General features: G+C 37.9%; 1 protein-coding gene across 4 annotated transcripts in view; it reads right to left on the bottom strand.

Annotated features, from left to right (window-relative positions):
- snx29 (sorting nexin 29) overlaps positions 1–15,227 on the bottom strand; it is a 119,141-nt gene that overhangs the window by 16,991 nt on the left and 86,923 nt on the right. For all 4 annotated transcript variants that reach the window (XM_081393121.1, XM_081393119.1, XM_081393120.1 and 1 more), the window contains one exon: positions 5,810–5,950. In XM_081393121.1, the coding sequence (XP_081249247.1) occupies positions 5,810–5,950 (141 nt within the window). The remainder of the gene's footprint in view (positions 1–5,809; positions 5,951–15,227) is intronic.

Below are 15,227 nucleotides of genomic sequence, written 5' to 3'. Positions count from 1 at the left end.
TTTTACAATGTGTTTTTGCAGTGTTGAGCAACATAGCCAATCACAGACATATCTGTTGAGTTCTTGAACCCAATGGCCAATCAGATGTGTTTAAGTTTGAATCCATTCACTGCTCACAACGGCTGAGTTTTTGTCCAGTGCTGAGTTCTGCACTCTCGCAAATCCTCTCGTTATAAGTTAACTTATAACAAATAAAGTTTAGACTGTCTAAGCTAAATAAGAGATCCATTGTGCAGTCAGCTTCATTGATTATAGAAGAACTTTGTGAGATCGCAATGAATTGAGACAGGGGCTGATTAACAGCGTTTATGCTGGGACAGGTTGTCGCTAGGTGACACGTAACTTGGAACTACTTCATGACATTCTATTTAAATGTGTTTTTAAAGAGGAAGCGCATCTCCTTAGCCTGACTCTGGAGTTGGTTCACCCTCCGCCTATGTTGGCAACTGAGCCAAATCTCTATTATCCTCGCCTTGAACCACTGGTCTATACTTGAGCTCTGAGAGTTTGATCTAAACTATCTAAACACTCTACCTGTCTCACTGGGAACACGACCCTTCATCCTAAGAGTTTAACACGATAACACTGGCTACTTTCCATGATCTCTCAATTATGTCTTAAAAAAAAAAACTCCCTTAAGATTTACTCCCCTTTAAAGTTCTGAAGCGTGAAGAAAAAAAAAAAGAAACCGCAGCCTCAAAATGAAGTCTGTAAATGTGATCCTGATACAAACCTCAGCTATAAAAATAATCTAAACACAGCTGAGGAGCTTATGAGGTGACAGTTTGACTGGAGTGCTGACAGTCGCCTCTCTTTGATGCCATCATTCTTCCTGTGGTTGGCTGGGCTCAGCGTGCCTCTGCTTGGTAGTCAGGGCACATTTGACGGGTAGGCTGGGGAGCGTTTAGCGTGTTTGCCCGGCGAGCCTCTGACAAATCAGCTGTTTAGGAGCTGTCAGTTTGGCTGAGCAGCAAGGGGCCTGACATGGACCAAGCAGATGGAGTCATGGACACAACAACACACCAAATCCGCAATCCCTCCCAAAACACAGAGAGCTTCATGACAATCACAGAAGGAATGAAATAAAGTTACAGTCTCAGAGACAGGAGGATATTATACACAAACTAACAATGTATGGAAGATAAAAGGAATCTTTTGGATTTATATATTTGTGCTATTACTTCTCTAAGCATTCATACTGTACTTTAAATCCTGGTGGATGATGAAAAGGCCCAAAAAAAGTGTAAAAATCGAAATTCATAACATAGCACTGGTTGGAATTTTTGTGAAATCACCAAAGCATCAAATCTACTTGACAAAGTAACAAAGTAGTAAGTTCTTAACGATAAATATCAGAGGAGACGCAAGAGCCTGCTTAGTGTTGCACTGGTTTCAGTGAGACACATGAAAGGTCTGGATGGGTAATTACACAAGTTGCTGTCTCAAGATGAATGATGAGACTAGCAATGAGAAACTCACAGTTGCAGATAAGACAAGTCCTTATTTCAAAGGGGTTTAAGGGTTTCCCCAAGTGAGGCATTTTTTGCATTTTCTCATCATTACTCTTGTTAGTGTAACTAGAGTCAAGAGATTCAGGCCTGAGGAGAACACAACTATGTTGCACAGTTCAAGAATGATTACAGGATGGTCCATCAAGAGACATTAAGCAACATGGTTTAATGAGACAGACATAATGCGGTAATATGATGAAGTTACTCTAAAAAGAAATTAATTACTAGCTAACTAGCTTACTAGTGTAGTTCGATTACTGTACTAATTACTCTCTCTAAAAAGTATTGGATTACTTATTACTAATTACTTTCTAAATCCCATATCAACTTCAACAAGTTGAACAATACAAGGATAGACACAGAAATGCACTTTTAATTCTTTCAAATAAACAATATACAAATGCATAAATTACTCTTGAACTGACCAAAGCATGTAAAGGGAGAAGGTTACATTAAAACCTATATTTTAACATTAGACGTTGAATGTTTATGTTAAATCCACTATTGTTTTATATAGAATTGTTCTATAGTATACAGTATTTTAATGCGATTACATCATAAGTAACTGTAATTAAATTAAAGAAAAATCCTTTTTTGCAAGGGAAAAGTAATTAAACTACAGTAATTAGATTGCTTAGTAATTAATTACACCCAATACTGTATAGTACTCTTAATATTAAATTATACTACCATTCAAAATGTTGGGGTCAGTAAATTGTTTTTAATGTTTTGACATAAGTCTCTTATGCTCACCAGGACTGCATTTATTTGATCAAAAATAGAGTAAAAACAGCAATATTGTGAAATTTTATTACAATTTAAAATAACTGTAATATATATTTTAATATATTTTAAAATGTAACTTACTCCTGTGATGGCAAAGCTGAATTTTCAGCAGTCATTACTCCAGTTTTCACTTTTCAATGTCACATGATCCTTCAGAAATTATTCTAATATGCTGATTTAGTATTTAAAAAATGTAATGTAATGTAATGTGATGTTAAATGTTATCAATTTTGAAAACAGTTGTAGTGCTTAACATTTTTGTGGAAACCATAACTTTAAAAAAAAAAATTGAGAAAGATCAAAAGAACAGCATTTATTTGAATTTGTTTGTAGCAATGTAACATTTTTTACTCCCACTTTAGAAATTTGATGTATACTTGCTGAATAAAAATATTAATTTCTTTAAAAAAAACATACACACACACATATATAAACCATTGTTGTTGATGTTTGTGGATATTTTATTTCATTTCATAAACTAAAAGCCTATAAAATAAGCCGCCTTTGAAATTGTCTGAATATCCATCCACCTATAGCATCATATGAAGAAGCCACTTAATAAATCTGAGGCACCCTGCTAACCTTTGATTTACCCACAAAAGTGGATCCAGAAAGAATGATTCTACAGTCCCTGTTTGAGTACACTCAAAGTCTCGCTCTAAACTCAGCACTGTGGAAGATCAGATATCATACGCGCATACGTGTGCAATGGCGCGTATAGTGAAGAAAGAGAAAGGAGCCCCTTTTTAACGAACCGCCACCGAGCTCCTGCAAAACAATAACGGAATTAACAATTACATGACAGCTAATCTCAACGGGCCAATGATTACCAACAAAAGCCCTGTCGCCATCAAAACCCTCCACAGTTGCCGCCATTTCAACTTTAAAAGCCTGCTCTCATTGCACCCTTTTCTCCCTGCTTTCTTGTTCTAACTGAACCCTGAGGGTTTCCACACTCCAGTTGAATTTGCATGTCAAAGTTTCAGCGAAAACTTCAGCGGAAGGCAGTTAGCAGATCTCGGCTTGGAAAAAAAAGAGAACAGAGAGGCTTCTTCTGCCCTGTGAATGTATGCAGCTTCAGCACACCAGCAAAACAAAACTCGAATCTGGTCCACGCACTTCCCTGAGAGGTCAGGAACTTCTTATCACCGAGCAGAGCGAGTTACTCGGGGACTGACGCAGACATGTTTCCTAATTGACAATTGCTCAGCTGTTTTCAACTCCTTGGTGATATGTTAAGAGCAAGATGGCAAAATGTGGCGCAGGGTTAAAATAACTCGTTTTTGAAGTCCAGACCAACAACCGACTGCTGGTATTGCTAAACTAATGTGCTCAGAGCAGGAACAAAGCATGCTGTCTTCACGCCAGCCCTGGGGTTGATTGACTCTTGATTGGCCGTCCTTGAGGTGGGACGCAGGCTGGCAGTGGCTGTCTGGGTCCCGGTAAATCAGGTCTGTCTTTCACGCTCTAAAAAGTCTTCCTTTGAAGGGCCACGCGGGGGCCAGTGGCTCTGCCTGGCACGCTCTCAAAAATCACAGGCAGCGAAAGGAAGCTGTGCCACAAGCCAATTACCTGCCCCTGGATGAACACAGGGGGAAAAAAGTAGGAAAATGAAAAGACAGGTGGGGAATCCGAGTGCTGTCAGAGTGGCCCATCCTCATTAAAGCATAGAGTGTTGCCCCGCTGATGATGCTGATTGGACACTGGAGCAGAGGGCAGGACCACATGACACAGCAATCTCGTCCTTATACACGCCGCACAGCAGCATTGTAGATGAAAGGCTAGGGAAAAAAATGTCAACACTCCCCAAAGCAGCAAGATTACTCGTGATAGAACTGAAGTTGTGGTGCTAAAAATGGCCGCCAAAAGTCTATATATCAGTGCAGCGTGATGTAGTTGTGTGGTTCTGTCAGTCAGAGAACAGGGAACGCTCAGACCAGGTAGTGCTAAAGAAGTAGCCGAAAATTGTAGATTGCAGTATTGCAGTCTTCAAAATATCACTTAGCTCTCTTTTTATTAAAAGACTCCTCAAAACTGAGGCCCCGGCCACTAGCAGTGATGTCATACGCTCTGGTTAATATAGCAGGTGGTGACAGTGGCGCTGATAGAAAGTGTTATTTTTTTTATTTATTTTTTTGGCTCTAGCTCTCTTTTCTATAGCATTCCCTTTATTTTGTCTTTTTGTGCTGTGCTGAGATGTTTTCTTCTCATATTTCTGGATTACTGTCATTTAAAAAGTTTAAATGTAGCGGCCTACAAACTTTGCTGTTCCCAATGTTTTCTGCCGGCTGTGCACAGAATCAACAATCTACTTTCAAGTGTGTGATATATTGTTTCCTACAACTGTGATTCTTTTGAAAATACATTCATGTCAGATTAAAAAGTCTTTGCAGTACGGGATTGCGCAAAATTATGCATTTAAGAAATGGATTCATAAGTGTGATTTTGGATGGAATTGGAAATGGGAGATTTTTAAACTTTCACACAAGGCTTTATCATTAACTCTTTCCCCACCAGCGTTTATTTATTTATTTTTTAAGCTGCCAGCCACCGCCAGCATTTTTCATGGCCCCCATAATATTTTGTTGTATGAATATTAGAACATGCAATATATCAAAAGAAAGAACAGGGTTGTTCTTGTTCTTGTTCGAATGCTATCTGGCATTTCCCTCTTCGGATATGTTCCTCTTCGGGGGCGCCGAGTTGCAGGGCCGAAAGACCGAATTTCTTCGCCTCTTTCACCTGGTCCTCCATAAGGGCGATCAACGGCGAGACCACAACCACCAGTGGGTTTTCGCTAAGCCTCATATGCTTATCTACCAGCGGAGCTAACTGGCAGATTAGACTCTTGCCGTATCCGGTCGGCAAAACATCAAAAACGTCCTTCTTGCAAAAGAAACGATTCGAGTGCCGTCTTCTGTTCCTCTTTTAGAGAAAAAGCCAAGTCTAACTCGTTCATTGTAGCGGCCAAAGCCATTTCAAACAACTGGTGCTCATCCATAGCCATCTTGCAATGTTTACTAATGACTTTGACGTCGCAGCGCTGTCGTCATCTGTTTAGCTCGCCTCTGGCCCGCCTATATCGGATAACCCGATGTGATTGGTGCAGCTCGGCTACAAGGGCATAGTTAATGAGCATCATTACTCGACGCCAGAGTAAACTCGCTGAGCAAATTCAAATTGTGCTCTCGCGAGAACTCTGGATTTCTAGGGTATAAAAAAGCTACATTTTGAACAAAAAAGCTGCGAAAATCGCGTGTTTTTTTTTTTTCAAAGACTACAACTATATAATGAAATAGAGAAATATAAAATAAATGTATAGTAGATAAAGAAATAATAAAGAAAAATAAGTAAATATATGATGAATAACTAATTATTTAAATATGCAATAAATTAATGAACAAACGATAAAACACATTTATAAAATAAATGTTTTAGGTTGAGTCAAGAAATAGAAGGATGAGGGGGAAAAAAGAGAACCTGTCATTATAGAGAAAAAATGCGGTACATACCTTGTTGCCGATGGCTTTTTTAGGTGGGAAATTGAACGTGTCGACTTGTGGGAATTGCGGCCGCAGGTAACTGTGCAGCGTCCTGAACTCAGTATAGCGCCGGTACACATTCCACTCATTGTCCAGGATTCGAATGTATACCTGACAAGATCAAATGCATAAAATGTCACTGGTTAGAGTGATAAGTACCTGATGTGATATTTTGCTCTTGTTAGCCTCATTATTATTTGCATCTGTGATAAGCCAGATCTCCCATGGTGCCGTAGTCAGACAGACACAAGTGACTGTGCAAAATGTGCATTGCACGGACAACAACACAAGGAAGAGGAGAGGGATGCTATTTTCACACCTCGCTTTCTCCTTCAGAGCAGGACAGAGGAGCCTGGCTCGATTTACCCAAGCAAGACCTCTGATCACAGAGAAGCGGCACACTTAAGTCTCTTGAACAGACAGCAGCGAGTCCACCGGGGATGCAGAGCAGAGACTGGCTTTAGTAACAGTAACAGGATCTCATGAGAGGTTAGACTCTGACAGCACGTTAGCACCTGCAAGGCCACACTGACAGTGTCAAACTCAGGCTGTTCCGAGACTACTGGTGTCACAGCGTCAGTGCAATCACCAGCTGAAACAAATCATGCATGCAAACTAGATGTCAAAACAACTCAAATGGCCTTATTATTTTTTTTCTGCCTAAGTAACTTTCAAACTGTCCTGTTCATGCAACAGCGTACAGCCTGGAACAATAGTAACAGTGACAAAACTACACTACCGTTCAAAAGTTCAAAAGATTTTTAAAATGTCTCTTTTGCTCATCAAGGCTGTATTTATTTGATCAAATCTATAATATTAAAATATTTAAAATAACTGTTTACTATCTGAATATATTTTAAAATGTCATTTATTCCTGTGATTTTCAGCAGCCGTGACTCCAGTCTTCAGTGTCAGAAATAATTGAAATATTAAAATTTTGCGCTCAAGAAACATTTCTTATTATTTTCAAAGCTGAAAACAGCTGTGCTCCTTAATGTTTTTGAGGAAACAGTGAAACATTGTTTTCAGGATTTTTTGATGAATGGAATTTATATGAAACAGGAGTCATGTCTTTACTGTCACTTTTGATCCATTTAATGTATCATTGTTACATAACTGATATGATGTTATATGACGTAATCTTTTCCATATGAACTACAAATGAGAGTTAATTCCTCACGTTGCAGAATTTGGGTCATGCTAAGACCACACATAGCCAAATAGGTTAATGAAAAACAATCCATGAGATCCCTGATCCAGTACAATAACTAAAGGGTCCCTGCTCTGGCCCATAGAACAGACATGTGAAAAGCGAAATGACTGTAAAAATCACATTAGCAGGTCTTGGGTGCTGAAGATGAGAGTGAGCAGAATAACAAATAAGGCTTAGTCACAAGCAGCAGGCCATTACAGTTTCCCTCATAGTCATTATCTTTAATAGCTTGTGCTTTGTTTGAGTTCAGTCTGGTTTGGCGCGTTCATGAATATAGGATGCTGATGCTTTATAAAGTTTAATTTAATTCTCTTTACAAATTAGCTCGATAGCAACTGCTTTAAGTAAATCTTATTTATGATTAAACCTTGAAATTCTCTAAACATTAATCAGGAGGATATTTCAAAGAAAATGCCACAATTATATTAAGACACAGAATGATGAAAACATTGAACCACACATACACGCGCACACACAAGAGAGGTTTTACGGCCTTAACTAAAGGAAATCAAAATGACAAACTGACGGTGTATTAAAGCTATCATAATCCCATAGAGGCGGTTTCATTAGCATACATATTATTTATGGCAACAAATCATCCTCTAAAGAGCAATCACATCCCCCTCAATAATCACAAATTAATTCGACAAAAAAGTGTTTGAGGAAATCCAGCTCTCACTGAAAATTCTTTCTTGACAAAAATAAAACCAACCTCAATTAAAATTAAAGCTCATGGCAAGATGTCAAGACATTCTGGAATTAGCCCAATCAAGCAAAACAACATCCTCAAAAATAAAGTAAAGTAGCAGGTGTTAAGAAATTTTTAATTGAATTTCACCTGCAGTTCACTTAATATTCATTCAATAATTACAACCTAGATTTAGATGTTAAGAAAAAGCGAGAGGCAAAACTCTCTGACGTGATACTCAAGTGTTCTGGGCCATTTCCAGGCTTTTGTTATAGTTGCTAAGATGTTCTGAGCTGTTAAAAGTCACCATGAAATCAAATTTCTTTTATGAAATATTGCAGTGTTAATTTTAAATTATTTATTTGTGCACATTATTATGATTTTTTAATTAATGTGCCCTTATAATCTTTAATCAAAATAACTTCCCCTCCCTCTTGCAATGACTCTTCTCTTCTCAAACTGTCACTCACATGAGATCACAGCAACAATAGCAATTAAATCCTGATCCAATCAATTCCTGATGGACAAAATCAAGCCCCGTCCTACATCTGTTCTTGTTCGAGAAGCTGTTTCACTTGGATATACGTCACAATAGAAAAAAAAAGACGCATCTTCCATTTCATGCCGACATTAAGCACACTGCTCAGTGTTATCCCAGTTGCTAGGGTGTTGCTATCTTGTTGTCTTTCCTGCATAGTAACTCCCACTCAAAAAGTAATATCAAGTAAATAGGGGAAAATTAAAAACAACTACATTAATCAGCTATAATTAATCTAGTACTGTAATACCAGTGTGGATGATTTATAAAAATTTGCGTCAGGTCTATTCATTTGAGCATTACTGTAATATGGAGGAAATGTCTATAAGACTTATGTACCTTTGCAGATTTTTATTACCTCCACTATGGGCAGTATAATGGAAAAGTCATTTATCTTTGTTGAGAAACAATGAAAGGAGAAAGAAAAGAACAGCCAGTGTATGATTCATACTAAAAGCAAATGTCAGCCTGGGGGAGGATGCTAATATTTAGCCCAGCTATAAAAGCATTTACAATATCTCATAATATCCATATTGAGAGAGGAAGTGTTCCTTACGGAGATTTACCAGTGACACACACACACACACACACACACACACACATAAAAAACGCATTTTTGTTTCAGCTCAGATACACCACACCATATTTATAGGTGTTGTAGCAGCGGGCAAGCAAGCAATCTTGTCTGAAGACGAAATGCCGCAAATTAATGTTGGTCTGGAAGCATGTCTAATTGGAGGTTCCCAGCTGTGGTAAATGCTGTGGTTTGACCTCTTCTATTTCCGGTGGAATCATATATGGTCAAACCATATAGAAAGAGCCAAACCCTCTTTCTACCTATAGAGACTCCAAACACTCTCAACTGAGCCATTCAGCTTAACTACAGTTGTCAGTGCACAAATCAGCGGCTGCCGGAGTGCCGAGGTCACTTCCTGCTGAGGGCTCCCCGGAGAGATTTGTCTTTTAGTCAATCCTAGAATTATGTGCATTATTCTAATTTGCCCAATAAGGGATGTTTTGTGCAGAAATGGAAATGCACAAACCACCCGCAGGGTTCATTTCACCCATTTTCCATCAACTAGCTTCAAACTTTCCATCCATGATGCTCCTCTAACTGGCCTCTACGCATATCTAACTGATAGTTAAGCAATATCACAGGAGCGAATGTGCTGTTGTATTTAATACTAGTGTGGCTGTGAATCAGCCAAAGGCATCAGTTATCTTTAGAGTGGGGCAACAAGTAATGTTGGAGGTTTTCTACAAAAGTAACAGATATTCATTACAACAGCAAGGTTGTGAGTGTGATATAGTAGGATCTGTGATGCTACTGACTTATAAGGCCCTACTATAAAGTGTTTAGCTCCTGTGTATTTAACCGATCTTCTATCGCCCTGCAATCCATCATGCTCTTTAAAAGCAGGGTAGGTGATTTGTTCCGAAAAACATTTTCTATGCTAGTTCTTCTAGTCTCTTTACATCCTGATAGCAATCACTAAGTTAAGTGGTCTAAATGTATTTATATGCATATATTTAGTCTGTGGAAGGCTTAGGACCATAAAATGTTTGTCCATTTCATCATTGAACTCGGTCCAAATGCAATGATACGACGTCCTATCTGCCACTATCAACGGCGAAATGAATCTGCAGCAGTCAGTTTGGTACAGTTCAGTGTTCTTTAAGTTGTTTGTTCATTATTATTGTAATGTTATGTGCTTTGAGACATGAGGTAGTTTAATGCCGTATCTTGCTCCCTGCTGTATGCATTCATGCGTTTTGATGGAGACGCGGTTTTGGAGACGCTCTGAAGGGAGGGTAGGATCTTATGCTTTTAAAGCTGGCTCGCAATTGCCTACCCTATCTTTAAGGTCACAAAACCCTGGACTTTTGGTAGTACCTAGGATATCTAAGTCCACTAAAGGAGGGACAGCATTTGCACATTTGGCTCCTTAACTCTGGAATAGCCTTCCTGATAATGTTCGAGGCTCAGACTCACTCTCCCATTACTTTGAGACGGTCACCTCTGATAACAGATTTCTCTAAATTGTAACAAGCACTAAACAAATCAATTTGAATTGATCTTGCTTTTCTACAACAGTTCAGTAGAAAAGTGGACTTTCTATTAATATGTTCTATTAATATATTAAACATGTTAAATGTATTTACTATAGTAATAGCAGTAAATCATGCATAATTACAAGAAACTAACACTTAACTAAACCTTACTATAAAGTTTAGTTTAGTTTAGTTTAGTGTTAAAGTTTAGTTTGATAATAACTCATTACTTATTTGTGCAATTACACTGCTACATGGACATAAAAAAAATGCCCCAAAAAAGTTCATATCATACATTTTAGACTAAATACATGCAGTTTAGTTACTTTTTACTGTCAACAAAAAGTAAAAAAAATTCAATACATAATCATTATCCACACAATAAATCGGTATGTGGTTTATTAATTTCACTCTTTGTGCAGATTATCATAATTTTTAAAGTATATATATATTTTTTTGAATTTTCTTTTAAAGTTAGTGTATCTGACATACTTCAAACAGATACACTTCAATTTCAAATGATGATACTGTATCTGTACAAAGAGTGAAATAAATAAGCCACATTAATATTTATTGTGTGAATAATGCTCATTTATATTAATAATTTATATTAACTGATAAGTGATAATTTATATACATTTTTCAATTGTCATTCCAATTATGATTTTTTAAGCATAATTTTCACCAAACAAAATGTTCTAATTTTTAATTACTAATCAAGCTATAATTTTATAACTCAAGCCAAAAATACCTGCCAGATATTTAATATTTAATTGTATTTAGGGTACACAAAATGAGTTTTAAAAAGTAATTTCTATCACTTTTTCAATAACTCCACTGTTAGTCCACTGCTATTAGACAAATTAAATTAAATACTGAGAATGAAAGAAAAAGTGCATTTTGAGACCATTTTGATGTTCTAAAAGCCCAACAGGGCCAAACGTGCCAAAATTAGTGGACCGGAATCAACATTATGAACAAAATTCTGATGCTGTGTCCAAAACCAGGTTACACTAAGTAGAACATCTTAAATAACTCCATTCACAAGTAAAATCTATTTATACAGTTTTGAGGACTGATTCTGGGAAGCACACTCATGATGGTACACGGCCCTACAATTTGACACCCACCCCCAAGTTCACTCTACACTCCAGTTCTACCGGGACAAAACATTTGCCAAATTAGGCAGAAAATAGAATCCATTTGGAAGATTGCTGTGCCAGAGTCATGGTGTAAAAGGAATGACAGAGCCAGAGAGAGAAATGAAGAGAGGAAGGAAAGGAGGAGAGGGAGCAATAAGGATGAGTGAGAAGAGAGTTTTTCACTAGGAACATTCAGCCGCAACATCTGTCACCTGTGTGCAAAGTGCAAGCAGGTGTGTGTGCGCATGTCATGTTCAAAGCGTAACCATTATCCTTCCAGATGACATTCAAGAACCTTAAAATATGAGTTAAACCCTGTTAAACTCGTGGTAAATCATGGTTACATGTAGGTATGTTCATTTAGGGTTTTTTTCCCTGACCGATATCGTTATGTTAAAATAGAAACAAATTAAATTAAATCAGAATAGATAAAATAGCAAAATTTGTTTTCCAGGGGTTTAGTATTGATTGCGCAAATAGCAGCATAAACAACAGAACATGAGGATTCACACAGTCACATCACACACCTGCAGCGCTTCTGTGAACAGAGAAAAACAGAAGAAAAATTAGGTTACACTTTATTTTAAGGTGTCATTGTTACAGTGTAATTATATATTTAAGTACCGAGTAATATTAAGCAACTACATGTACTTACTATAGGGTTAGCGTAGGATTTGGTTGAGGGTTAGTTGCATGTAATTGAATTATATTATTATACATGTTTCTTTCCCTTTCAAAATGCATTTTTTGTGTGTAGCATATTTTTTAACCATGCAGCAAACGTTTTAAAATATCTTAAATTTACTTAAAATCTTCAAAAAATTACCAAAAGTGACAGTAAAGACATATATATAGACATGGGGCCCTATCTTAACGATCTGAGACGCAAGTGTCAAAGCGCAAAGCGCAAGTAACTTTGTGGGCGGGTCTTGGCGCTGTTGCTATTTTCCCGGCGGGATAAATGACTCTTGCACCAGGCGCAAATCTAAAATGGGTTGGTCTGAAGTAGCTTCATTATTCATAGGTGTGGTTTGGGCGTAACGTGAAATAAACCAATCAGAGCGTCAGCTCACATTCCCTTTAAGAGCAGGCGCGCTTGTTCTAAAGCGGATTCCTATTATAACGGCGGATTTGCCAGGCGCGCGCCAGGAGCGGTTCACAGCCGAGGAGAGCAACGCTAATGCTAATTAGTGCTCTAATTTGGAAACCCACCCAAATTAACTTCGGTTAAAAAGGCGTATGATAATTTGGGTAAATGTGTAAGCTTTTATAATAAATTGTCTATCTATCTATCTATCTATCTATCTATCTATCTATCTATCTATCTATCTATCTATCTATCTATCTATCTATCTATCTATCTATCTATCTATCTATCTATCTATCTATCTATCTATCTATCTATCTATCTATCTATCGTAATAATGTATGATTTGCAAAAATGAAAACTGCTGCGTCTGTGTGTAGATGAGAGAATCAAAGTGTATGCGCGTTGTGCACACGCTACATTGATTATGGCCAAGCATGCGCCCTTAAAATAGCATATGAATAACATGCGCAACGCGCCACTGACTTTAAACTATTTTTTTCCTGGTTAGTGGCGCAATTGTTTTCTAAACCTGCAAAATAGCATGAAGGAACGTTTGCGCCGGAACACGCCTAATTTTTTGCGCTGAACCGCACAGGGAGCGCAAGTTCATTCCCCAGTTTAGCGACGTGCTTCTGTGGAGGGAAAAGCGCGCTTTGCGCGGGTGCAAAATAGGAATGATACATGCGTCGGTGTACGAAGTCAGTTGCGCTGGGTGCAAGATAGGGCCATCTCATTTCAAATAAAGTTTGCTTTTGAACATTCTATTCATTGAATTATCCTGAAAAAAATGATTTTGTTTCCTCAAAAATATTAAGCAGAAATTAATCACATTTTAAATTACATTGAAATGAAAAACATTTATTTTAAATTGTAGTAATATTTCACAATATTACTGTTTTTACTGTATTTTTGATTAAGTTTTGATCAAGTAAATGCAGTTTGGTGAATATAAGACACTTTGGAATCTTACAGACACCAAACCTTTAAACAGTAGTGAATATTTAATAATCATGCAGTGAATAATAATTCAAGAAAAAGTTATATAAAATAATTGAGAAAATGTATTTATATAATATAATATAATATAATTTTTATTATATAGATAACACCATGAATGATCTGCATGTCACCTTATCAGTCACCTTGAAAAATAACCAAAACCACCACCACTACCGGTTGAGGGCTGCTTGAAATAACAAAATAAAATAAGAGTCAAAAGGCAATATTAATCTAGACATGGAGCTGGTGTGCCATTCTCAGCCTGACCTTTCTGTCCAACAAACATCGATCTCATTTGGTATAAGATTTGAGGCGAGAAGCCCTCTAAAATTCGGGCCACTGTTGGTCAAGTCAAACAATGCCGAGAGCCAGCGTAGGCGTGAGGGAGCGATGCAGGCAGGACTGAGGAGACAGCGGCAGATGGGCACATAAATACCGTTAGTCTGGGTTAGTGCGATCACGCGGCAGCATGTGAGGAGGGCAATTAGTGCTCAAGCTCCGCTAAGATGTTTATTACAGATCTGATTGCAACTGATTGCAGCTCAATTTACAAGATGCAAATAACACAATAGGAAAAATAGGGAATAATGGAAATAAGGCAGTGGGTCACAATCAATGGGTCACAGGCCTGTTCTGATTGGACAGTGAAAACATAACCAACGAGGAATGCAAACAATAAACTGCAAATAACCATATAATCATGCATGGTTAGTCCAGCAAAGTACCCATCCTAATCAACTACCCAAGGAGGTGAAAAATCATCCAAGAAACCTATGTTGTTGTTGTTGTCGTCAGAGGTCATACCGAATCAAACTCTAAGCTACCCAAATTTAGTCAATCAATGGCTGCCGAAAGCACAAAACTACGTAATTCAATCATAAAAACCACCAAAATCAGAAACCACAATCTTTCAATTGTCCCATTAGTCAATCCAGTTCCTGGTAATATTAATAAATGTCAATGCTTGATTGATTGTTTACTTTTGTATAACAACAACTTGTCAGTCCCCATGTAAAATCTTGGTCATGAAACAAAAACTAGCTGAGAGCCTCTTAAAGGGTTACTTCAGGATTTAGCATTAAGCTTTGTATTAGTAGAAAACCTGTAGTATTTTCGAATTACCATGCTTTCCCCCCTCATATCCCCCTGAGAGGAGAGATTTATGTATTTTTTGTCTGGAAAAAATCCTCCGATGACGCAAAAATCGTCATTTTGCGTCATCGGAGGATTTTCTGGCCAGAGGCTAAAGACTACAGCCAGTAGATGGCGTTGTTCCGCATGTTTTCAACCCGCCCATAGAGGGTGGGATCTCACTCACAGAATGTACACAGTGTCAGCCGTCTTTCTTTGGAAGCTAAGCTAGCAGGCTCTTGTTCTGTGGAGAAAGCTGAATAATAGGAGAAAGCTGAGTAAGTAGGGGTTACCATCTTCCTTTTCCCGGACTTGTCCGGCGGGCGAGACTGTTAAAAATGTCCGGGATTCGGCTTTTGCGTTCTGCTGTCGCCATTCATTGTTTACATGCACACCTCTCGTTTCAATCTAACTGAATTAATTCCGATCGGTGAATCTGACTGTAGTGTTTACATGAACACTAAACAAGTGATCGGTTGATGTGCGTTTTAAACATTGCTAAGAAAATTCCCGCTCCTCCGTGAGAGATGCGAGA

This window comes from Scardinius erythrophthalmus, assembly GCF_964197995.2.
Source record: "Scardinius erythrophthalmus genome assembly, chromosome: 18".
Lineage (NCBI taxonomy): Eukaryota > Metazoa > Chordata > Actinopteri > Cypriniformes > Leuciscidae > Scardinius > Scardinius erythrophthalmus.
The sequence above is the reverse complement of the archived record's forward strand: the minus strand, read 5'-3'. Positions and strand labels throughout refer to the sequence as shown.